Below are 23,102 nucleotides of genomic sequence, written 5' to 3' on the forward strand. Positions count from 1 at the left end.
ACTCTCATTTCTCCCAACTTTGCATAGTTAGACATGGCTTGCCACATACTCCATAACAACCCTTCTCATTTTATTTGCTCCGTTTTAAACCAAACACATGCATTCTGTTTGAGAGATGCTGACACCGTATTCAAGCCAGTAACAAGATATTTAAACATCAAAGTCCGATCAGAAATGATCTGTGATTTCCGCCAGACTGAAGCAGTTTGAGATCTGAGGCTTTTGGCAAAGGCAGGCCTGTCAGGTAAGCTAACGCAAACTGCATCTCTCTCAATCTTTGCAGGAAAGGCACAAAGGAACACGGAGTAACCTTGGAACAATGTCATATATCTGAATGAAGGTTATATTTGAATTTATTAATTTATCTGTACTTTGTTCTGACACTGCTAATACATGTCAGCTCTGCATCTGTGTAGGCTCATGTGATGTGCTTGTACCTTAACTGTTGCGAGTTACAAAAGACAATCAAGAGACAATCAAAGCTCTATGGTCCTACCTGGAACTTTCTTAGCCCAAATGATCATATGCACCAGTTCCTTATCGGCTAGGTTTGTTAGCAAAGTCATCATGGACGCCTCAGTGAAGGGCTTGCTGGGATCATGTTCAGAGTAAACCATGGGAGGCTCAGCCTCCAACAGCGTGCTGAGAATCTCGTCCGAAGTCATGCCCATCAGCGAGCTCTGCTTGGCATTCCTCTGCGTTGGGCTCGCACTGCTGGAGATTGGTCTGCTGGTGACCCCAGTGCTTTTGATGATGTGATCCTTCTCGTCTTTCCTCCGCTTGTGCTTCAGCATCCGCCCACCCCTGCGGTCCTTGCGGATACCTAGCAATTGGAGAAGAGAAAGGTAAAGTGTGGGGGCAAGTCATGTGATGAAACCTCCAGGAATACATTAGATCACAGTTGGCAACTCTAATCTGGAAGGCAGCACCTCTGACAGCATGGCACACCCTCAGTACTGGAGACCCGGCTTAGATTAGGTGAGGAGACAGAGGTTGAAAGATCGGGGGTGGAGATCGATGCCCTTGATTTTCCAGCCATTAAACCTTAGCCATCCTCCCTGTCAAAAGTCCCTCCAGCTCTGCACGAACTGGCACTTTAACCTGCTGAGCAGCAAGCTACTCATGACCTATTGAAACTGAGAATCAAAATCTGCCAAGGCGTTGTTCAGCTGAGTGTTTCCCTCGATCTCCTGCATTGGCAAACTGAAAAATTTGACAGTTTGAAACAATCATTACAAGCTCAGAATTAATCAAGAAATGATTTTGCTCAGAACTAAGGGGTTCATTAATACGATAAACAGCTGATATAGCGTGTTAAATCCAAACTGTAATTCAATCTTTATACCACATCACATACTACAATTAGAATATAAGTTCCCACGCTCTTTTTCAGCACAGATTTGGTTTTATTTAAAAAGAAATAGGGGGAATAGCTTCCATCAAATTCTAGTCCATTTTTGGCTCAGATACGGAATTCTAACAAGAGGCATAGATTCATTCAGTCCCATGAGCCAATTCTGCCATACAATAGATCATGACTGATTTATCCTTCAAATCTATTTACCTGCCTTTGCTCCATATTCCTTGTGAACAAAAATGTATCCATTTCTGTCTTGAAAGTTCTAATTAACCCCCAGCATCAGGGTTCCAAGTTTCCGCTATACTTTGTGTGTAAAAGTGCTTCCTGAGTTCTCTCCCGAATGGCCGAGTCCTAATTTTAATATTATTCCCCCCTTCTGGATTCCCCCAATCAGGGGAGATAATTTCTTTGTATTTACCTTATTGAATGCTTTCATCATATTAATAACTCCTCAGCCGACTGTAAATGGCCATAAGTAGAACTCACAATGCCATATTCAAGAAAAACTGACTGTAATTAGGAGACTGGAAAAAGAGCTAAGGAGCAGTTCAGGATGAAAATCTGTCTCTGTGGAATCTTAAGCCAGGTGGGCCCACATGTTCCCCTCCAACCTCCCTCATCCCACTCACAATGGAGCTTTGCCCCCTTGCAGGAGTTCCAGGGTAGTGTCCTAGGCTCAACCATCTTCAGCTGCTTCATCAATGACCTTGCTTCCATCCATCATTAAGGTCAGAAGTGGGGATGTACGCTGATGATTACACAATGTTCAGCACCATTCGCGACTCCTCAGATGCTGAAGCAGTCCATGTCCAAATACAGCAAGACCTGGACAATATCCAGACTTGGGCTGACAAGTGGCAAGTAACATTCACGCCACACAAGTGCCAGGCAATGACCATTTCCATAACGAGAGAATCTAACCATTGCCCCTTGACATTCAATGGCATTACCATCGCTGAATCCCCCACTATCAACATCCTGCGGGTTACTATTGACCAGAAACTGAACTGAAATAGCCATATAAATACTGTGGCTACAAGAACAGGTCAGAGGCTAGCAATCCTGCAGCGAGTAACTCACCTCCTGACTCCCCAAAGCCTGTCCACCATCTACAAGGCACAAGTCAGGAGTGTGATGGAATACTATCCACTTGCCTGGATGAGTGCAGCTCCCACAATACTCAAGAAGCTTGACACTATCCAGGACAAAGTAGCCTGCTTGATTGGCACCTCTTCCACAAACATTCACTCTTTCCACCTCCGATGAACAGTGACAGCAGTGTGTACCATCGCCAAGATGAACTGCAAGAATTTACTAAGGCTCCTTAGGCAGCACCTTCCAAACGCATGACCACTACCATCTCAAAGGACAAGCGCAGCAGACTCATTGCCACCTGCAAGCTCCCCTCCAAGCTACTCACAAACCTGACTTGGAACTATATCGCCATTTCTTCTCTGTTGGTGGGTCATAATCGTGGGACTCCCTTCTAACAGCACTGTGGGTGTACCTATACCACATGGACCGCAGCGGTTCAAGAAGGCAGCTCACCATCACCTTCTCAAGGGCAATTAGGGATGGACAGTAAATCAGCGAGCATCCCCACTTCTGACCTTGTGATGGAAGGAAGGTCATTCATGAAGCAGCTGAAGATGGTTGGGCATAGGACACTACCCTGAGGAACACCTATAGTGATGTCCTGGAACTGAGATGATTGACTTCCAACAACCACAACCATTTTCCTTTGTATTAAGTGTGACTCCAACCAATGGAGAATTTTTCCCCTGATCCCCATTGACTCCAGTTTTGCTAGTGATGCCACATTGGGTCAAATGCTGCCTTGATGTCAAGGGCAGTCACTCTCATCTCACCCCTGGAGTTCAGCTCTTCTGTCGATGTTTGAATCAAGGCTGTAGTGAGGTCAGGAGCTGAGTGGTCCTGGTGGAACCCAAACTGAGCATCAGTGAGCAGGTTATTGCTAAGCAAGTGCCACTTGATACTCTGTTGATGACCCCTTCCATTACTTTGCTGCTGATCGAGAGTAGACTCTTGGGGCAGTAATTGGCCAAATTGTATTTGTCCTATTTTTGTGTACAGGACATACCTTGACAATTTTCCACTTTGTCGGGTAGATGCCAGTATTGTAATTGTACTGGAACAGCTTGGCTAGGGGCTCAGCAAGTTCTGGAGCACAAATCTTCAGGACTATTTCTGGAATATTGTCAGGGCCCATTACCTGTTCAGAATCCAGAGCCTACAGTTGTTTCTTGATATTGTGTGGAGTGAATCGAATTGGCTGAAGACTGACATCTGTGGTGCTGGGGACCTCCAGAGGAGGCTGAGATGGAAGGAGGCTTTTGTTTATTGGATATAAAAATTTTGGGCAAAGGAAAAGAATCTGTTTGACTAAAATCAATCCAATAGGATAACGCAGCGTCAATCTGTGTTCCAATTGGTGTGGGAAGGCTTTGCTAATGTGGACATGTTGAGTGCCCAATGGCAGAAATGTGGAGGTGGTGAGTTGGGTGGGGGGGGCAGGAAGTCATGTGATAATGCCTCCAGGGATATATCCAACCAGAGTTGGCAACCCAACCCTGAGCATGCCTTTTCAACTCTAGCATTTTCCAATTCTGATGAAAGGCCATCCCCTGGAACATGAACTCTGTTTTTTTCTCTCTCTCTCTCTGTAAATGCTGTCTGATCTGCCGAGTGTTTACAACATTTTCTGTGTTTATTTGGGATGAGCTTATTGCTGGGGGTGGGGGTGGTGGTCAGGCAGGCGAGCAAGAAGATGCCCCTTCATGGCCTCAGTCGTGGGTAGAAGCTGCTAATCCAGAAGGCCTAGGCCGGAGGAGCAAGCGCTTTGCTTCGAATTGCAGAAACCTGGAAAGTCGTCTCTCAGGATCCATAGCTGGCTGCTGGAGTTAATTAACCTTGCAGAAATTAGCTAATGTTTCTGCTCTCCAGAGCCTGCTTAAGGTGATTGGCTGCTCCTTGAATAGGCAGGTGGCTACTTGACCACCTGAGAGGCTCAATGTGACTGGCTGGGTCTTACCCATTAAGAGTTAACGAAACCCCAAAGGACACGCACTCCAAGCGGAAATTGAAAGGACTGTGATTAAAATTTTTATGAGCTGCTGTTAATTTTTCCTAACTGGAGAAAGTCATAACCCTCATCGTTAAAAGTGGAAAACACCAGTGCCAGCACAAACACATTATTTGATTATTTAGCTCATTGCTATTGTTGGGATCATGCTGAGCAAAAATCGGCCACCCGGTTTGTTGGCATTACGACAGGGACTATACTTCAAAAGTACTTTGCTGGCCATAAGGTGTGTTGCGATGTCCTGAGGATGGGAAAGACGCTATACATAAATACAAGTCATTCTATAGTCAGGCAGCAGGAGCAAAAACGTTGAAAATCTCAGATGATGTAGCTGCTTTGACACTGAGCAGAGCTGCAGTGTCCGAGCCAATCTGACTGAAGCTCTCAGGTGAGTAAAAATCTGGAGAAACCTAAAATTACATTTGAAGCTGCAAAGAGCTGATTTAAAGAATGATCACATTTCTAAACCGCTCCTGGGCTCAGTCTAAATAAAGGACACTTTTCACTGAATGCTAGAAATTACAGCAAGAGGAGGCCATTCGGCCCCTGGTGCTGGTGCTATCAGCTGTAAGCCCAGTCCTACCAGAGCTTTTATATTCCTCCTGTTCAAATATTTGTCCCATTCCCTTTAAGTGATGTTCTAGACCCCACCTCAGCAGAGAGGCAGTGGCGCGGTGGTATTGTCACTGGACTAGTAATCCTGAGACCCAGGATAATGCTCTGAATCCCAATAAATATCTGGAATTAAAAGTCTAATGATGACCACGAAACCATTGCCAATTGTCATAAAAATCTATCTGGTTCACTATATGTCCTTTAGGGAAGGAAATCTGTCATCCTCACCTGGTCCCCATGTGACTCCAGACCCACAGCAATGTGGTTGACTCTTAAATGCCCTCTGGACGAAGGCAATTAGGGGTGGGCAATAAATTCTGGCCTGGTTGGTGACCCTCACTTCCCATGAATGAATTAAAAAAAAGTATGGTGAAGCATTCCATGACCTAATAGTCTTCAAGTCAAGAATCTTCCTTCTCTCTTCTCCATTGGTTTTCCAGTGAGATTCCTTGGTCTCCATTCCCTAGTTCCCCATTTTCCCATCAGCGGAAATAATTTACCCACAGTTAAGTCCCCAGGTTTCATTCCCCTCCTGCTTTACGGGCTACCCCTCTCTCAGTGCTGCTCCCATTCACCAGGTTACTAACACTGCAGGAAAAGCTGGTCCCCGTGCCCACCCCATTCCCCGTCCACCCTCTCTACCCTCACACAATCTCCTGACCTCCATTTCCAGTCTCTCTCTCTCTCTCTGTCTAACTCCCATTCATTTATCTCCTTCTCTCCTTGATACCCCCTATTCTCCGAGCCCAATTTCCCATCTCCTTCAACCTCCAATTTGCTGACGCTTTCTTTTCCATCTTGCCCTGAGCCACAAGGCTCCGATTGTCCCACAACCCCTACTGCAAGCCCCAGCCCCTTGCTGTCTAGTCTCTCCTCTAGTGAAAAATTCCCCCTGGGCTGCTAGCGACAGCACCTGGGAGCTCCATACCCCATTCTGGGAGACTCCCAAGTAATCAGGGAGATTTTGCATCCTTAAGGGGTCCCTTGAGAGTTAGTCTGTATTAGCAGGGAATCTCTGGACATGTTTCAACATGTGCAGTGGGAGTCACTATTTTCAAGGGCTTCTCAGGACTATGTTTGGGATGTGTAAGAAAGCTATTCCAGGTCATAGGAAATGAAGGAGTCACAAATTAGGGGTCTGCATCATAAATCCTTCTGCTCACTATCATAAGTGGGCTCTGTGTCTCCTGTGATCAGGAGTATTTATTTACTGCCCTATATCAGGTTATACGTTAGCGTAATCCAGGGACCATAACCATAAGACCCCCGAGTATCAGCTGTAACTCAGTTGGTTGCACTCTTGTATCTGAGTTACAAGATTCCACTCCAGAGCTTGAGCACAAAAGCCAAGGCTGACACTCGAGCACAGTACTGAGGGAATGCTGCACTGTTGGAGGTGCCACCTCTTGGGCGAGACCTTAAAAACAAGGCTCCATCTACTCTCTCAGGTGGAGGTAAAAGATCCCATGTGACTCTTTTGATTAAGAGCTGGGGCATTCTCCCCGGTGTCCTGATCAACATTTATCCCACAGTCAACATCACAAAAACACAGATAACCTGGCCATTATCACATTTGCTGTTTGTCAGAGTTTGCTGTGCACAAATTGGCTGCCATCTTTCTTACATTACAACAGTGGCTACATTTCAAAAGTTCTACTTTGCCTGGAAAGTACTTTGAGACATTCAGAGGTCATGAAAAGCACAATTATAAACGCAAATTTTTCTTTCCCTGCTCATATTCAATATGATTGCTCCGTATGCATTTCTCCTAATCTCCAGAAGGTGGACTAATGAGCACTCTAAGAAATAAGAGCAACTGTAAACCAGCCCACTGGTTTATTTTATGTGAAATTCACAACCGAACAGAACACCGTTACCACCATGAGCATCATTAACATCAGAAATAATACAATTTAGCCCAAATATTTAAACATACAAACAAAAAGCAGGAGTAAGCCATTCAGTCCCTCAAGCCTGTTCCACCATATAATACAATCACGGCTGATCTGATAGTAACCTCAAATCTGCATCCCACATACCCCAATAACCTATCAGCACCCCCTTGCTTACCAAGAATCTATCCACCTCTGCCTTACAAATATTCAACAACTCTGCTTCCACAATATTGGTCACCTTATTTAATTCCGCCATTTTTTCAGGAAGAGAGTTCCAAATACTCATGACCCTCCAAGAGAGAAAATTTTGTCTTGTCTCTGTTTTAAATGGGTAACCCCTTATTTTTAAACAGTGACCCCTAGTTCTAGATTCTCCCACAAGGGTAAACATCCTCTCCACATCCACCCTGTCAAGTCCCCTCAGGATCTTATATGCTTCAATCAAGTCACCTCTTACTCTTCTAAACTCCAGCGGATACAAGCCTAGCCAATCCAACCTTCCCTTATAAGACAACCCGCCCATTCCAGTATTGGTCTGGTAAACCTTCTCTGAACTGCTTCCAATGCATTTACATCTTTCCTTAAATAAGGTGACCAAAACTGAACACAGTATTCCAGATGTCATCTCACTAATGCTCTGTATAACTGAAGCATAACCTCCCTACTTTTGTATTCAATTCCTCTCACAATAGATGATAACATTCTATTAGCTTTCCTAATTACTTGCTGCATTTTAGCCTTTTGCGATTCATGCACTAAGACGCCCATATCCCTCTGCATCTCAGAGCTCTGCAATCTCTCACCATTTAGATAATAGCCTTCTCTTTTATTCTTCCTTCCAAAATGGACAATTTCACATTTTATCACTTTATACTCCATTTGCCAGATCTTTGCCTATTCACTTAACCTATCTATATCTTTTTGTAGCCTCCTTATGTCCTCTTCACAAATTACTTTCCTATCTATCTTTGTGTCTTCAGCAAATTTGGCAACCATCCCATCCACCCCTTCATCCAAGTTATTTATATAAATTGTGAACAGTTGAGGTCCCAGCACTGATCCCTGTGGCACACCACTCATTACATCTTACCAACCTGAAAAAGACCCTTTTATACTGACTCTCTGCTTCCTGTTAGCCAGCCAATCTTCTATCTATACCGTTATGTTACCTCCTACACCATGAGCTTTTATCTTTTGCAATAACCTTTGATGTGGCATGGTAAGGGCCTACCTTTAACTCAATCGTCAGTGTTGCTGCACTGACTGGTCTTTACTTAGAAAGATAACATTCCCTTAAACTGTTTCAAACTCAAATTTTCTACAAGCATACTTCATCTGGAGAGAGACAAAAGATAAACTCTGCCCCTTTCCCAACTCTCTGTGTCAAAGATCAGCATTTTGAGTTGCGGTTGGTGTGACAGCAAGGAACCTACATTGTCTGCTTCTCTATAGAGCTTATGTTGTGTTCAATGAATGTAGACCATTCTAGGAACATAGGATGATAGGTACAGGAGTAGGTCATTCAGCCCCTCAGACCTATTCCGCTATTCAATTAGGTCATGGCTGACTTGTACCTTAACTCCATTTACTCATGTTTGCTCCAAATGCCTTGACCAATTACCTATCAAAACTCCATTGAGGATCAGAGTTTTCATTAGAGGTATGTTTCAACAGTCTAACATTACAGCTGAGAGCTCCTCTAGGAGGTGTTGGGGAATGTAATTGTCTCATGCTAATCTTGGCACAGCAGCAGCACTTTGGCCAATGAGTCAGATAGTTGTGGGTTCAAACCCCACTCCAGTAACTTGATCCCAAGCTAAATCTTCCAGTGGGGAACTGGGGGAGCTCTGAACTATAAAGAGGTGGCAATGAGACATTTTGAATGAGACATTAAAACAAGTTCCTGTCTACCCACTCAGGTAGATGTAAAGATCCCAATTTGTAGTAGAGCTTGGAGGTTCCTTCAACCAACATCACTAACAACAGTTTATCTGCTCATTAATCTCATTGCTGCTTGTGGGAGCTTGCTGTGCACAAATTGGCTGCTGTGCTTTCCATGTAATAAATACAGTCACTGCACTTCAGAAGTACTTCAATGGCTGTAAAGCGATTTGGGATGTCCTTAGGTCATGAAAGGTGCTATAGAAATGCCAGATTTTCGTTTTGGCACAGGAGAAACATGACCAACAGAAACATCTGGTAGTTAGCTAGTGGGCCTGTTCAATGGAGGGAATTTTTGCCAGAGCGAGTGGGTTTGGCAATGGGCAGATGTTTAAAAGGGTTAAAATTGGCAGGGCATTAGGAAGCTGCTGGAAACCATTGATCTCCACTTTCAACTACAGTGCATTCGGCTACGGGCAACTCATTTCCTCAGAAGAGGAGACCTGCCAATACAAATAAGTTGAGAGGTAATTAAGGGCTATTTTAACTGGTGTTTTCAACTCTAACTGTGGGGTTTCCTGAGCTTGCTGGAACTCACCAGTGAAATAGCCGGATTTGGGGAGGCTGAACAAATGGCAAGCAAAAAAAAAATCCTTTAAGCAGTGAAATCTCACATCTGGTTCCTTGCCTAAATGAAAGGCTTTTTCTCACAGGACTGATTCTGAGGGTGTGTTTTCACGACTATGAAGTTAATTTCTACCGCCTTGAAGTTTTGTGCTTCTGATCTACGCTCTCTGCCTGTCAAGCATCAGTTCAGCATTGGGTTCTGCCTATGCAGTTTTACCTTGAACCTCAGGTGAGGATCAAAATGGGCAGGAGCAGCAGTAACCGTCTCCTCACCAACATGTTGCTCTAAAGGAGAGAGGGTATGAGAGCAGCAGTGCAGCTCATGGAAGCTCATACAAAAAAAAAAATGCGTGTTTGTGCAAGTTTTCCAGGGACTTTTGGTCCTGCTTTGGTCTGCTTGCCCTGAGCTCCTGTGACCTCGAAACAGAGTTAGCGGCTAGCCCCTTGGAAACCAGGGCTACCCTCTGACGACGTGGCTGATGATGCTTGTAAAGTGCCCAAATGATGGAGCCCAGAAAAGGTACAACTGAAGTCACACAGCCATTGAGAACTGTCATCTGGCAAGTAATCAGGACACCAAGGACACACCTTAGGCGCCTGGACAGATCTGGAAGCATGCTTAGTGTGAATCTGCGGGGTCTCCAGGACGACAGTACTATGCTGCCCTCTGCATAACACAGCATAGAAGTCAGGACTGGGACTGCAGGAGGAAGAAGCTGCTGAGCACAAGGCCGGTTCAGAGGAGGAGAAGAGAAGCAACTTGCAGAACCGGAGGTAGAGGAGCAACATGAGATGACAAGGGCATCAATAGTGCTGGGCTGGCCTCTTCTGGCAAAGTACAGTTAGATTGAAACAGTGTGCTAATCTGGCCACCATATTCTGAACCCACCCAGCAACCACTTTCCTGCCTTCCCTACCGCAGTCCACAACATAAAACAGTCCCACAATCAACACAGAATCTCTGCAGGACACCTATTGCTCATCTTTAACTTTTGTCTTATCATTCATTATAAGTAAGAAGGCCAGTTGCCAGGCAACAGGACAAAATAGGCAAAAAGGGGAAAACATTGCAAACAAATGGTTTTAACCGATTGAAAAATTGTATGTAAACTTAATAATGCAACATGGTGTTAAATGTTAATGGTATGTTAATTATATTGTTAGGGTACATAGGTGAAGGCCATTGTTTAATTAAGTACTTTGAGCACATATAAATTGGGAACAGCTGGAACGCTGGGCTATGAGCAGAGCATTGAGACTGAGCAAGTCAATAAACTCTCTCCATAAAGAAAAACTCTGTGTCTTAGTGTCGACTTCACCAACAAGCTTGGGTCCTATGAACATTAAACACCCATGTGCAACTATAAATCTTTACTCTTCCTTTTCCTGCATCTCCTACACGGTGCAAACCCTATGGCTTCAACAGAGGTAAATGCAGGCTGCTCACATCCCTGCTCCGATTGTTCTGATGCTTTTGGCCAATGTCCTCTGACTTTCGAAGCCTGTGAGGGCCCTGTAAAGACTGCTCTACCTGTGCTGTGCAGGGGCAGACCCAGCCATTGGGACAGGAGGCAGCACGTAGGGTATTGATTCATGATGAGGATGGGGTGTGGTAGCAATGAATGAGAAGCATAAAGCACATTAAGCAACTACCATGTTCCCTTTCTCCATGTTCCTACTCCTGGTCCACCCACGTTTTCAGGCTAGCAATGAGCTGGAGAGCACTTTGCTACACTTCAATATGCATTGAAGGCCCAAGGTTGGATTTTCATCAATCCTATTTAAAGTGGTGTTCAGAATGTGCAAGCTATTGTTTAAGGTGAGCATGCACTCATTTGACTGCCACATTTGATGCACTAAGCAGGTGGCCACTTTTTCCATGAACTTAGGCATCGTTGTGAAGGCCTGCAACATCATGGCACTCATGGTTCAGACAGACTCCGCCAATCCTTCCCTAAGTATATAGTACAGTTGGAACTCTGACAGCCTCACGCATATTTTGCTGCCGCTCCTGAGTTATCCTCTTAGTCAGCAATGCCGGAGGCTCAGCATCTGTTCCCAACTGAGCAGACGGGAACTCTCCACTGCTTCCCCTGTCTCCACCACCTGCTCTTGCTCACTTGTGATGCGTGAGACACTGGACCTCATTTTAACGGTGTAAGTGAATGGGTTTTTGAGTGAGGTAAAATCTGACACACCATGTGAAAGCCCAACTACCTGTCTTGGCAGCCCCATCAAGGATTGTGTATCTGACCTGTGATTCACAACCAGTGTGAATCCCATGACGGTGCATCTCAGTAGGGCTGCCAACTGTGATTAAATGTATCCTGGAGGTTTCATCACATGACTTGCCCCACAATCCAGCCATTATTCAGCCAACACATCCTTCCACTACCTTCAGACATCGATTGGAAAGCAAAATGATTCATTACCCAATCGGATGATGCTTGACTGTTAACCAAACAGCCTTTTTTTTCCCCATTTTCAATATTTTTATATTTGATAAAGAGAAATGTTCAAAGAAAATGAAAAAAAAAATGAATATTTTTTAATGTCCCTATCATTTTTCTCCAGGGTTGCACATAGCTGTGTCCTGAAGAATGATCTTCAATTCCTGGAGACTCCTGACCAATCCTAGAAGGTTGGCAACCCTAATCCTCAGAGTGAATGACCTCCTCCGAGGATCTCTGCCTTCCTCCTGCATTATCATCCATGGGATGCTTGATGAACCTCTGGGAGATGAAAGACATGATTTAGAAATATTAAGGTAAGGAAGTGTTAAGCCAACATTGTGCACATACTTGACTGGCTGCTGACTTCAAGTTAACAGGAGTAAGTGTTATGTGTCATGTGGCTGCGTGATATTTAATTCCATTACCAGGTAACTGAGAGGCCCCCAACCCTCCATCTCCAATGACCATGCCTGCCGAGTCTCAGCTTATCTCCAGCACTGCATCCTCTGCAGATGGCAGGATGGAGATGGCTGGATGGCCACCTCCGGCTCTCTGGCTCTTCCTGGTGCCTATGCCCTCTTCCTTTGAAAGGAGGGGAAGAAGAGACCCATGAGTGGGAGTATTGAATGGCTACTATTTGTTGAGGGTCACTGTGGGGGATAGGTGTGACACTGCAATAAGAGACGGTAACTGTCAGTGGTGGATGGTCATACAGGGGTGTGAGGAGGTGCAAAGACAGAGAGGGATGGGTAGACCTGCGAGGTAAGTTAGTCTGAGGAATGTTGTGCAGGAATAGACTTGGGAAGGTGGAGTGAAGGTGAGGGTTAGGGTGCTATGCACATCAAGATATACTTGATTGTGCCATTCTGCTCCCCAGTCCTGAGCTGGTTAGGTCATTAAACCTTCTAGCACTGTGTCCAGGAGCATGGCACCAAACTCCAGCTGTTAACGTCCACTGCAACCTCGACCATTCTGCACCTTGTTCTGAGGCAGGCGCCTTCCTAGCATCGGCAGGGAGGAAATTTCTCTGCGGATCCTTAAAGGCTGCAGCTTCAGCCCTCGGGAGGCATCTGTGAAGCAAGGTGCAGCTTTGCCATGTTGGGAATCCACTGCTGCACTTTCCTCCTCTGTTCAAACACCTGGACAATCCTTCACAGTGTCCCTTTAAATAGATCAGCTCTATAGACTGATGCAAGGCACCATCACACCAGCTCATTGTGATTGGCTGGGAAGCCTGGAATTCAGCTGCTAATGCCATGGCTGAGTTAAAAAGCCACACATAAATGCTCTGCTGAAACCTCCAATATCCCCACGTGGTACAGGGCTCTCCCATTGCCAGTGCGTCACCAAGGTAAAACACCCCCTCATGTCTCAGATAGCTGGTGCTTTGCTAGAAGTTAACCCATTGTGGGGAAAATTTAATCCCACAACAACACCATATTGCGAATTAACCCAATGTTCTCATCTAAGTTAATTTCAATCACCTAAAGAAGTCAGTGAGGAATTTTCCAGATTTTGGTCCCCGAATTGGCTTCTTTTATTTCCACTTCATCCAGGAGATCACACTGCTCCGTGTGGGTAGGGAGTGACTGTATCATGATGGATGGTGTGTCATGACTATATGGAACAAGCTGGTTGAACTCGCTAGACTTTGCCGTATTTGTAGGTATCCCTTCTAGAACAAATAGGCACAAATGTCAAAAAGTGACAGTGGATCTGTTTCTGAAAACGGCCGTATACTGTGAACAAAGATAGAAGCAACTGGAAGGAAGACAAAATTGTAATTATTCTCATATGATATGAAGTGTCCTAATATATAAAATAAAATAAATTTCTGTATTAACAAGGTGGGCTCTTCCACTGGATCCATTAGTCAAAGAAAGACCTGCATTTATATAATGCCTTTCACAACTACTGGATGTCCCAAAGCACTTTACCTGCCAATTAAGTACCTTTTTTTGAGCATTGTCTCTTTATTCAGCAATACCCGAGTTCTGTACGGCTACCCTTTTCGAAGTCTGGTGACTGTTGTAATGTCAGAAACTCAGCAACCAATTTGTGCACGGCAAGATCCCACAAACAGCAACAAGATAATGGCCAGATATTCTGCTTCAAGCGATGTTGGTTGAAGGATAAATATTGGCCAGGACAAACTCCACTGCTCTTTATCAGAATAGCACCATGGTATCTTTTATGTCAACCTGTGAGGTTTGATGTATCATCTGAAAGGCAGCATCTCTGACAGTGCGGCACTCTTTCAGTACTGCACCAAAGTGTCAGCTTTGCTTTTTGTGTTCAAATCTCTGGAGTTGTACCCACAGCCTTCTAACTTGGAGATAAGAGTGCTACCAACTGAGCTACAGCTGATGCTTCAATAATAAGGACTTGCATTAATATAGCTCCTTTCATGACCACCAGATGTCTCAAAGCACTTTACAGCCAATGAGGTACTTTGGAAGTGTAGTCATGGTATTATGTCAGAAATGACAGACAGTTTAGTAAATCATCACCAACTATGCACACTGCATTTCATCCTTCAGTAAGTCGATCTCCTAACCATCCCCAAGTTAACACTTAAATATATAGCTACTGCCAATGACTAACAAACATATTAACCTTTTGAGGTCATCGTTATTGCCCTAGTCTGGGCCTCAGATGTTCCCTCAGTTACTCACGTCCACTCACCACAAAGGTCTCTAAGGCTCATCTGCATGTTACTCAGCTATCATTTAACCCATGTTGATTTTACAAGGGCCTCAGAAATGTGTAAACTTTTTTTCTCTTTACTTTTGCCTGCCCGTTGCTGCTCCTTCGGCACTGTCTCACTGCAAAGCCATTTTTCTTCCCCCTCTTCAGCCTCCTTCAACCACAGTTATATCTTTGCCCTAGAAGGGCAAAAGCAGCAATCTTCAGTTCAGAGATATTGTCATAACCCAAATAACCCAATAAGACTGTGGGCAGAATTCTATGGCCCTCATCACCTTCCCGACCATCCCCCCACCCCCCCCCCACCACCACCACCTCCACCGATACCCACGTCCTGCCAGTGGGATATTCCAGTTCCGCCACCAAAGCCAACGGAGTTTTGAACAATTCGCTGTATTTTCCGAGCCAACCCTGGCTGCAAGGGGGCCGTAAAATTCCACAAATCAAGAAAGGCACGCATTTATATATCTACTTGCATGACCTCCGGTCATCTGCTGAGGAGATTTGATAGAAAGGTTTCTAATCACGAGGGGTCTGGACTCAGTAGATAGGAAGAAACTATTCCCGTTGATGGAGGGTGGAGAGTCAGAGGACACCAATTCAAGGTGATTGGCAAAAGAAGCAAAGGTGAAATGAGGAAAAACCATCTTGTGCAGCGAATGGTTAGGACCTGGAATGCCTGAAAGTGTGATGGAGGCAGATTCAACTGGGGCTTTCAAAAGAGAATTAGATCATTATCTGAGGAGAAAGCATTGGCAGAGCAACAGGGAAAAAGCCGGGAGAGTGATGATTTGCTCTTGCAGAGATGTGGCACAGACACAATAGGCAGAATGGCCTCCTTCTGTACTGTGACTATTCCATGATCCTGTGCTTTTATAATTTGTGCACAGCAAGGTCCCACAAGCAATAATGGGATAAATGACCAGGTTATCTGTTTTGGGTGATGTTGGTTGAGGGATAAATAGCAACCAGGACACCAGCAAGGACTCCCTTGTTCTTCTTCAAAATAGTGCTTTGGGATCTGAGAGGGCTGGGGTGGAGGGGTTGCTGGATGGAAGCCATTTCCTTTGTTTTTTTGTTGTTGGAGGTTGGGGGGTGTGGTTTGGTGGGGCGGGGTGGCCCAAGCTTCTGCAGTTCCAAGTAGGCAAGGAAGTCAGGTTTCCCGATACTGTGAAGCTGCCAGGTACAAGTTGTGCCCGCAGTGGAGGGTGTGGCTGCTGGGATCTTGGCCAGTGCAGGCTTGGCCCCGGTGTGTTCAGCAGTTTACTGTACTGAGTGGAGCTTACACATATCTGTTCACTTTATCACTGCACTAGAACATGGGTGGGCCACTTTGAGTACACTACTCCTGGCCAGCAACAGGCTTGCTTTATTTTCTGTTCCAGGTTATAGTATCGCATTTCTGATCGCTTTTGTTTCTGTTTAACATAATCCGCAGTTTTGATCTTCACAGTTCAATTACTTCTGAGTAAGTAATCTGTTCAATGGACAAAAGTCATCAGTAAACAACACATTTACTCTTGGTTAATTTTTTTGGCTTCTATTAAAATGCAAAACCACAAAGTTAAGCCTTTTTTTTAAGCTGTTCTCTATGACTCATTCGCAATTCACAAGCTATCGTCATTCTGATTGATGGATTGATTTAAAAATCTTACAAATAACTAAAACCTGTCACTGAACCAGCTCGTCATTGTCTTTGTCTGTCCCTCCATTTGAGGATGACGTTTGCTCAGGGTCATGAATCTCTGCCATGGGTCTTCATGTGACTGAACAGCCCGATTCTCGGCCCAGAGATCTTTGGGCTCTTGGGGCAGGGCGTCCCACGAGGTAACGGGATCCGAAGTGCAGGGTTTCTCTGCCGCAACTCTATTTCCTCATTAAGATGTTTTGACTCAAAGCATGATGCAGCTTGATGGGCAAGATGTTGCCATTCTGAACGATTGGTAGCAAGCACCTCCTAGCCATTAACGTCAATGCTGCCGCACTGCAACAAGAACTTCAGTGTGTCTTTGAAGCATTTTTTTTTGTCCCACCCTGGGACATTGGCCATTTGAGAGTTGGGAAGACAGGACCTGGAAGGAGAGGTGCTTTTCGACCAGCCGGACAGTGTCTGGTCCATCAAAGTTGATTTTACAGGATATTGCATGAAGGTTTATGGAGCTGGCTTCAAGAAGGACACTGGTGTTTGTTCGACAGTCCTCCCGTTGAAACCAGAGAATGTAGCAGTGGCACTGCTGATGGAATTCCTTTAGTGCTGTCGCTGATACACAGTCCAGTTCTCACTGGAGTACAGGAGCATGGTAATGACAACTGCTCTGCACACCAGGGCTTTTATTGGCTTTAAGAGGTCTTAGTTGTCAAACACTTGCTGCCACTGTAGAAGGCTGAGCTGGCACAGCTGATCTGGTGTTGGATCTCCTCGTCAATGGTGAGCTTTTAAGAGAGGTGGCTGCCAAGGCATGGGAAGTGCTCAGCATATTCCAGGGGCTCTCCTTCAACATATATGGGAGGTTGGAATATTTGGCTGACCAGGTGTGTGTTGATATATCAGTTTGTTTTTGCAACATTCAAGGACAGGCCAAGTTTCTTGTATGTAGACTTGAGGAGATCAAGCATGGCTTGTAAATCTGGTGGAGAATGGCAATTACACTGCAAACTCTAGTCTAGATCATGTATGTGTATCATGGGCAGGTTAGTCTTGGCACAAAGATGACTGAGGTTAAAGAGCTTTCCATCTACACGGTATTTAATACTCATATCAGAGAGCAGTTGGCCTTTAAGGCGAATAGTCACTGTTAGGTAGATTGTAAATAATATGGAGGCCATCACACAACCTTGCTTGACACCAGTCCAGAGCTTGAAAGGGACTGTTTCAGATCTCCCATTCAAGGCAGTTGCAGTTGTATCATCATGAAGCAATTGCAGGATTGTGAAGAAGTTTCTTGGACATCCAAATCATTGCAGCACAATCCACAGAGCCTTGCGATTTACTGAGTTAAATCTTTGGTCAGTTCGATGATGTAATGAAGAGTTCCTGGTGCTGTTCCCCACTTTTCTTGGATTTGTCTGGCAACAAAGGTCATGTCAGAAGTTCCTCAGGAAGGTCTACAGCCACACTGTCCCTGGGAGGACTTCCTTAGCCACAGGAAGTAGGTAATTCAGGAAAATGCGTGTCAAGACTTTCCCTGCTGTGGACAAGAGGGAAATACCTCGACTGTTTACACAGAATTATTGAAAACAATTACAAATCTCACATTCCAGAAGTTGGGGTAGTGGGGTGTTTGGGAGGGGTGGTGGGGGTGGCGGGGCCACATGGGGGCAGAGTTCTTTTTCTTCTCAAATCTGTAGGGTGAGTGCATGGAGCCTTGAGGTGAGCAAAAGCCCACCAGCTTTGAAGAGCTCAGCTGGAATATTGTTGGGGTCATATGCTTTGTTACTTTTCATCTGTTTGATTGTTTGTGCAGCTCTTCCATCGCTGGTGGTTCACCCATGGATTCTACCACGGGTTACTGGGGGAATAGCCAGAGGGTATCAGCTGCTCCTGTGGATTCATGGTTGAGGAGGTATTGAAAATGCTCCTTCCAGCTTTGCCGGTATTGTCACCCTCTGTGAGCGAAGGAGAATTTGTCCATTTGACCTTGGTCTATTGATGGCTCTGGTGGCTTCAAAAAAGCTTTGAATTATCATGATGGTCAGCATATTATTGGATCTCTCAGGCTTTCTCTTCCCAATACATGTCCTTTATTTTCTGGATTTGTATTTGGGCATCAGCCTTGAGCTGTTGGAATGCTAGCTTCTTGACTTGTGACCTTGGCTTGTTCTGCCAGGCAATGGAGGCTACTCATGGTTGTTCTAGGAGGCCACGTGTTTCAGTGTTGTGCTTGATTCCCAATGGTCTGGGCACAGGAGTCTAGTACAGCTGACTTAATTTGATCCAACTGTTATGGACTTCAGTTGGATGAGTGAAGATTTTCCAGGCTGGTAGTGAGCTTGGAATTCCCCTCCACAGTCATGCTGCTTTAGGGCTGAGACATTGATCTTCTTCCTCTTGGGATTTTTGGCCTTGCAATGTCTTGTTGCTGGGTGGATGTTCATCACTGATCGAACAAGCCCATGATCTGTCCAGCAGGGACCGGTCCCCTGACATGGATCGAGTGATACACACATCACTTAGATCGTTGATCCAAACAATGGCATAATCCAGGAGGTGTCAATGCTTTGATCTAGGATGCCTCCATGTGGTTTTATATTTGTCCTTCTGGCACAAGAGGGTGTTTATTATCATGAGGCCATGCTGAGCACACTTTATCAGTAGGAGGATGCCATTTGCATTAGCTTTTCCCACCCTGCTTTTCCCAATGGTTCTGCTCAGACATTGGTGTCATAGCCAACCCTGGCATTAATGTCCCCCAAAAGGATGATGTTTTCTTTTTTAGGGATGGCAGTAAAGCCTTCATCCTCAAGTAAGGTGTTCAATGGACAGTCATCAAACAGAATAATGTACAATCCACTTTACTTTGTCTCTTATTAAAATGTAAAACAAGAGAAAGTTAAGCTTCTTTTTCAATCCACTCTATGGCCAGGATTTTCTGTGCCCACTGGCATTGGTCGTGTTCGGTGGACAATATGGCAAGAAGGCCAAAAATCAGTTTCACGATGTCGTGAAACCAGATTGTGATCATCCACTCTGCCCATCAATGGTGGGCTGCGTTCCCCAACATTGGATGTCGGGAACCTCATTGTAATACATCAGCATTAATTATAAAGCCAGCCCGCCAGATTCATCTCCCCACCCCCTGGCTGGATCGTCTGCCAACGTCGATGGGAAAACACAGCAAAGTGTTTCACAACAGCTTTTATAAGGCATGCACTTGGCAGGCTGCACTTCACTCAGGAGTTCAAGGTTTGTTTGCCTACCTTGCTTCGGTCAGCACCCTCAGTCATCAGTGCCAGGCTTCACGGACAGCACCGTATCACTTTAGTGGGGCTCATGGTTAGGTCTCTACCTACCAGATCAGCTAGATGAGGTGGCTTTTCAATGGCTGCAGGGCTAGGGCTTGCTTGGGGAAGGGGTAGAAGTGGCCTCAGGCAAGGAAGAAGATGCAGGACGCAAGCTATATTGGGGAAGGAAGATATCCCAGGGTGTGTGTGGGGGCTCATGTTGATCTGTGCAAGTGGCCTCAAGATGACGAGGGCTGAGGAGATGAGGCCAGATGGACATGTGAGGGTATGTGTGTGAGAATGAGTGGTGATGTCCCTTGAGCTGGCAGTGAATGAGATGCCAGTGAATGGTGATGGACTTGAGTGTGTGAGTTTAGAGTGATGAGATGGTTGCCATATCCTGGCTGCATGGTTGAGATCATTCATCCTTTATCTGCATTGGATAGCCAACCTCTTCTGTGCAGCATTGGCACTGGTCACCACTGCCATCGCCTACCAAGCTGGAGTGGTAATGTTGTTGCCCCTCCTGCGGCCAGAGCGGTGGTAGAGGACAGCACAGTGGGCCTCCATCGTATCCAAAAGGCCCTTGAGGGCTGCAGTCTTCTTGCCTTTTGGGGCCATGTCTTCTTTGCTGCAGCCCTGGGCTGGAAACACTGAGTGTGGTTGCATTTTAAATGTGGTGCCTGGCGTGATGAAGTGGCATGGTGATAGTGTGGCAGGTGAATCAAAGCCCGCCCAACATGGGAAAGGTGCGTATCCTGGGAATGCCTAATTAATTTGGCGGGTTTGGGATGATACGGTGTGAAAACCCACCATTGCGGCCGGCAGGTAAAGCATAATTTTTCCCGCCCGCTACCACACTGCAAATCTGGGACAATTCAGTCCTATGTCTCATTCATAATCCACAATATAACATCATTGTGATTGACGGAGTACAACTAACGAAAACCTGTTACTGAGCCAGCTAGTATGTGTACAATATATAATAATTCACAAGGCCTTTGATTTGGTCTTTCAGATCCTGTTCCACAAAAGGTTAAGAACATTCTTCCATTCTAAATGTTTTGTTGTGAGTTGATAACTGGTTTACTGGTGCAGCATTCAAAGGAGTAGGACATTAATTGAATCATTATCACAAAAGACTCTAAAGGATCCAGGCACTTTTTCTTGGTAGGTACTATTGTCATAGAATCTTACAGCTCAAAAGGAGGCCAACTGGCCCATCCTGCCTGCGCTAGCTATTTGAAAGAGCTATACAGTTAGTTCCACGCCCCCTGTCTTTCATAAGAACATAAGTAACAGGAGCAAGAGCAAGCCATTCAACCCCTTGAGCCTGCTCCATCATTCAATAAAATCATGGCCGACCTGATTGTGGCCTCAATTCTATTGTCCTACCTGTCCTCCATAAAATTTAGCTCACCTGTAGATCAAAAATCTGTCCACCTCAGCCTTGAATATGTTCAACAGCTCCCACTCTCCAGCCTCCACTGCTCTCCGGGAAAGAGAATTCCAAGATTAATGACCCTCAGAGAGGAAATTTCTCCTCATTTCTATCTCAAATGGGAGACCCCTTATTCCGAAGCTGTGCCTCCTGGTTATAGATTCCCCAAAGTGGGGAAATACCCTCTCAGCATCTACCCTACCAAGTCACCTCAGAATCTTATATGTTTCAATTATTAGTCATTTGGTAGTAAAAAACTTGAGTATTGCTGAAAAAAGAGACATGCTGTCGCAGCTTTTCATTTCGCACTCATCAGGATAGACGGAAGAACACCAATAATTAAAGGGAACAACAATTTATAGTGCATGAGAAGAGAGTGCAGATTGGTTGGCAACTGGACTGGCAAGTGGCCAACCAACCAATCATCGCCCTCTGCTCATGCAGCATAAAGTGTTGCTCCCTTTACAGCTGGTGTTCTTGTGAATCTGTCCTGATCAGTACAAGATAGAAAGCTTTGACAGCATGTCTCTTTCTCAGTTTCAATAATTCATTCTTCTAAACTCCAATGAGTATAGGCCCAACCATGGCCTTTCCCCATAGCCCTGCAAATTTTCCCCATCTGAAGTATTTATCCAATTCCCTTTTGGAAGTCACTATTGAATCTATTTCCACCACCCTTTCAAGCAGTGCATTCCTAATCATAACAACCTGCTACGTTAAAAATAATTCTCACTTCCTCTCTAGTTTTCTTACAATTATATTAAATCTGTGACCACTGGTTACTGACCCTCTGGCCAGTGGAAACTGTTTCTCCCTCTCAACTTTATCAGAACCCCTTGTCATTTTAAATGCCTCTAACGAGAACAATCCCAGCTTCTCTGGACCCTCCACAATTGGGCAGAATACTGTAGCTGAGACCTAGCCGGTGATGAATAAATTGTTGCCATTACATCCCAGTGTTTGTACTGTATGGGCTAAATTTTAAAGTTTGGAGTTACTTGCAACGTGGGAGGTTAGTAGATCAGGAACCCAAGAATTCATGGAGTGGGAGTGTCCATGGCTCTTTAGCTGAGCCACAGCATTAACATCCCACTTCCAGTTTTCCCAACCAATTGACCTGGCAGGTGTGATTAAGACCTACACCCAACTGTTGAAGCTTCAGGTGTTAAAGGGACCCAGTCGAGGAACAGAATGGAGCCACTCTACAACAGGTAACTTCAGAGGCAACAACTGGAGTGATGGGAGTGTCAAAAACAGAAAGCTGGTCCCACGGCTCTGTGAGGCGTGACTGGAGTCTGTTGTCTGTAAGGGTCCGGAGGGAAATGATTTTTCTGGTGGACAAGAGGAAGAAGCCTGACTCTGAAGCCCAGAAGGCATTGCTAGTAGTGGCTGAGGAGGCGAGCAGCAGGAGTGTTGTCCCTTGCTCATGGATACAGAGCTGTAAAAAGTTGAATAATCTCATCAGGGCAGGGGAGGTGAGTGGCATGCCACATTCAAGTGCCAACTCCCTCATTCCAACTTCCCCAGCCTTCTCTTGCACAGTGCTCCTTGGACTAATGCACCTTGCAGGTCCACCTATCCCTCTCTTTGTCTCAGCATCTCCTCACATCCCCACTTGAACAACCACCACTGAAAGTCACCCGCATCTCACTGCAATGTCACATCCATCCCTCATAGTCACCCTCCATTGTTATTCCATTAACGCATTCTATTTCTCACACTCATAATTTCCTTCTATCTCTCCTGGCAGGAGAAGAAAGGACAGAACTCCAGGCAGAGGCATAGAACATGGTGTGACCCTCCAGATATAGCTACCCTGACTGCTGCAGAGAATGGAACACTGGAGATCAGCAGAGTCTCAGAATACAAGGTGATGGAGAGATGGGGGTCTCCCAGATACCTGGTGACAGAACTAGATATCACACTGCCACATGGCATACAACACTCACTCGTTAACTTGATATCAACAACCACTGAAATATGATGATCTGCACAATGTTGACTTTGAAGGTTTTCACCTTCTCAATTCTAATTCATGTCAGATCCTTCAATATCCCTCAGGAGCTGGTAGTAGAGGAGG

At 45.2% G+C, this 23,102-nt stretch overlaps 1 protein-coding gene across 1 annotated transcript in view; it reads right to left on the bottom strand.

The window, feature by feature from the left end:
- Positions 1–23,102, bottom strand: part of esr1 (estrogen receptor 1) — a 301,449-nt gene that overhangs the window by 170,190 nt on the left and 108,157 nt on the right. Inside the window, exon 4 of the mRNA XM_041206645.1 lies at positions 497–823. Within this exon, the coding sequence (XP_041062579.1) occupies positions 497–823 (327 nt within the window). The remainder of the gene's footprint in view (positions 1–496; positions 824–23,102) is intronic.

The sequence above is a fragment of the Carcharodon carcharias genome, chromosome 2 (genome assembly GCF_017639515.1).
Source record: "Carcharodon carcharias isolate sCarCar2 chromosome 2, sCarCar2.pri, whole genome shotgun sequence".
NCBI lineage: Eukaryota > Metazoa > Chordata > Chondrichthyes > Lamniformes > Lamnidae > Carcharodon > Carcharodon carcharias.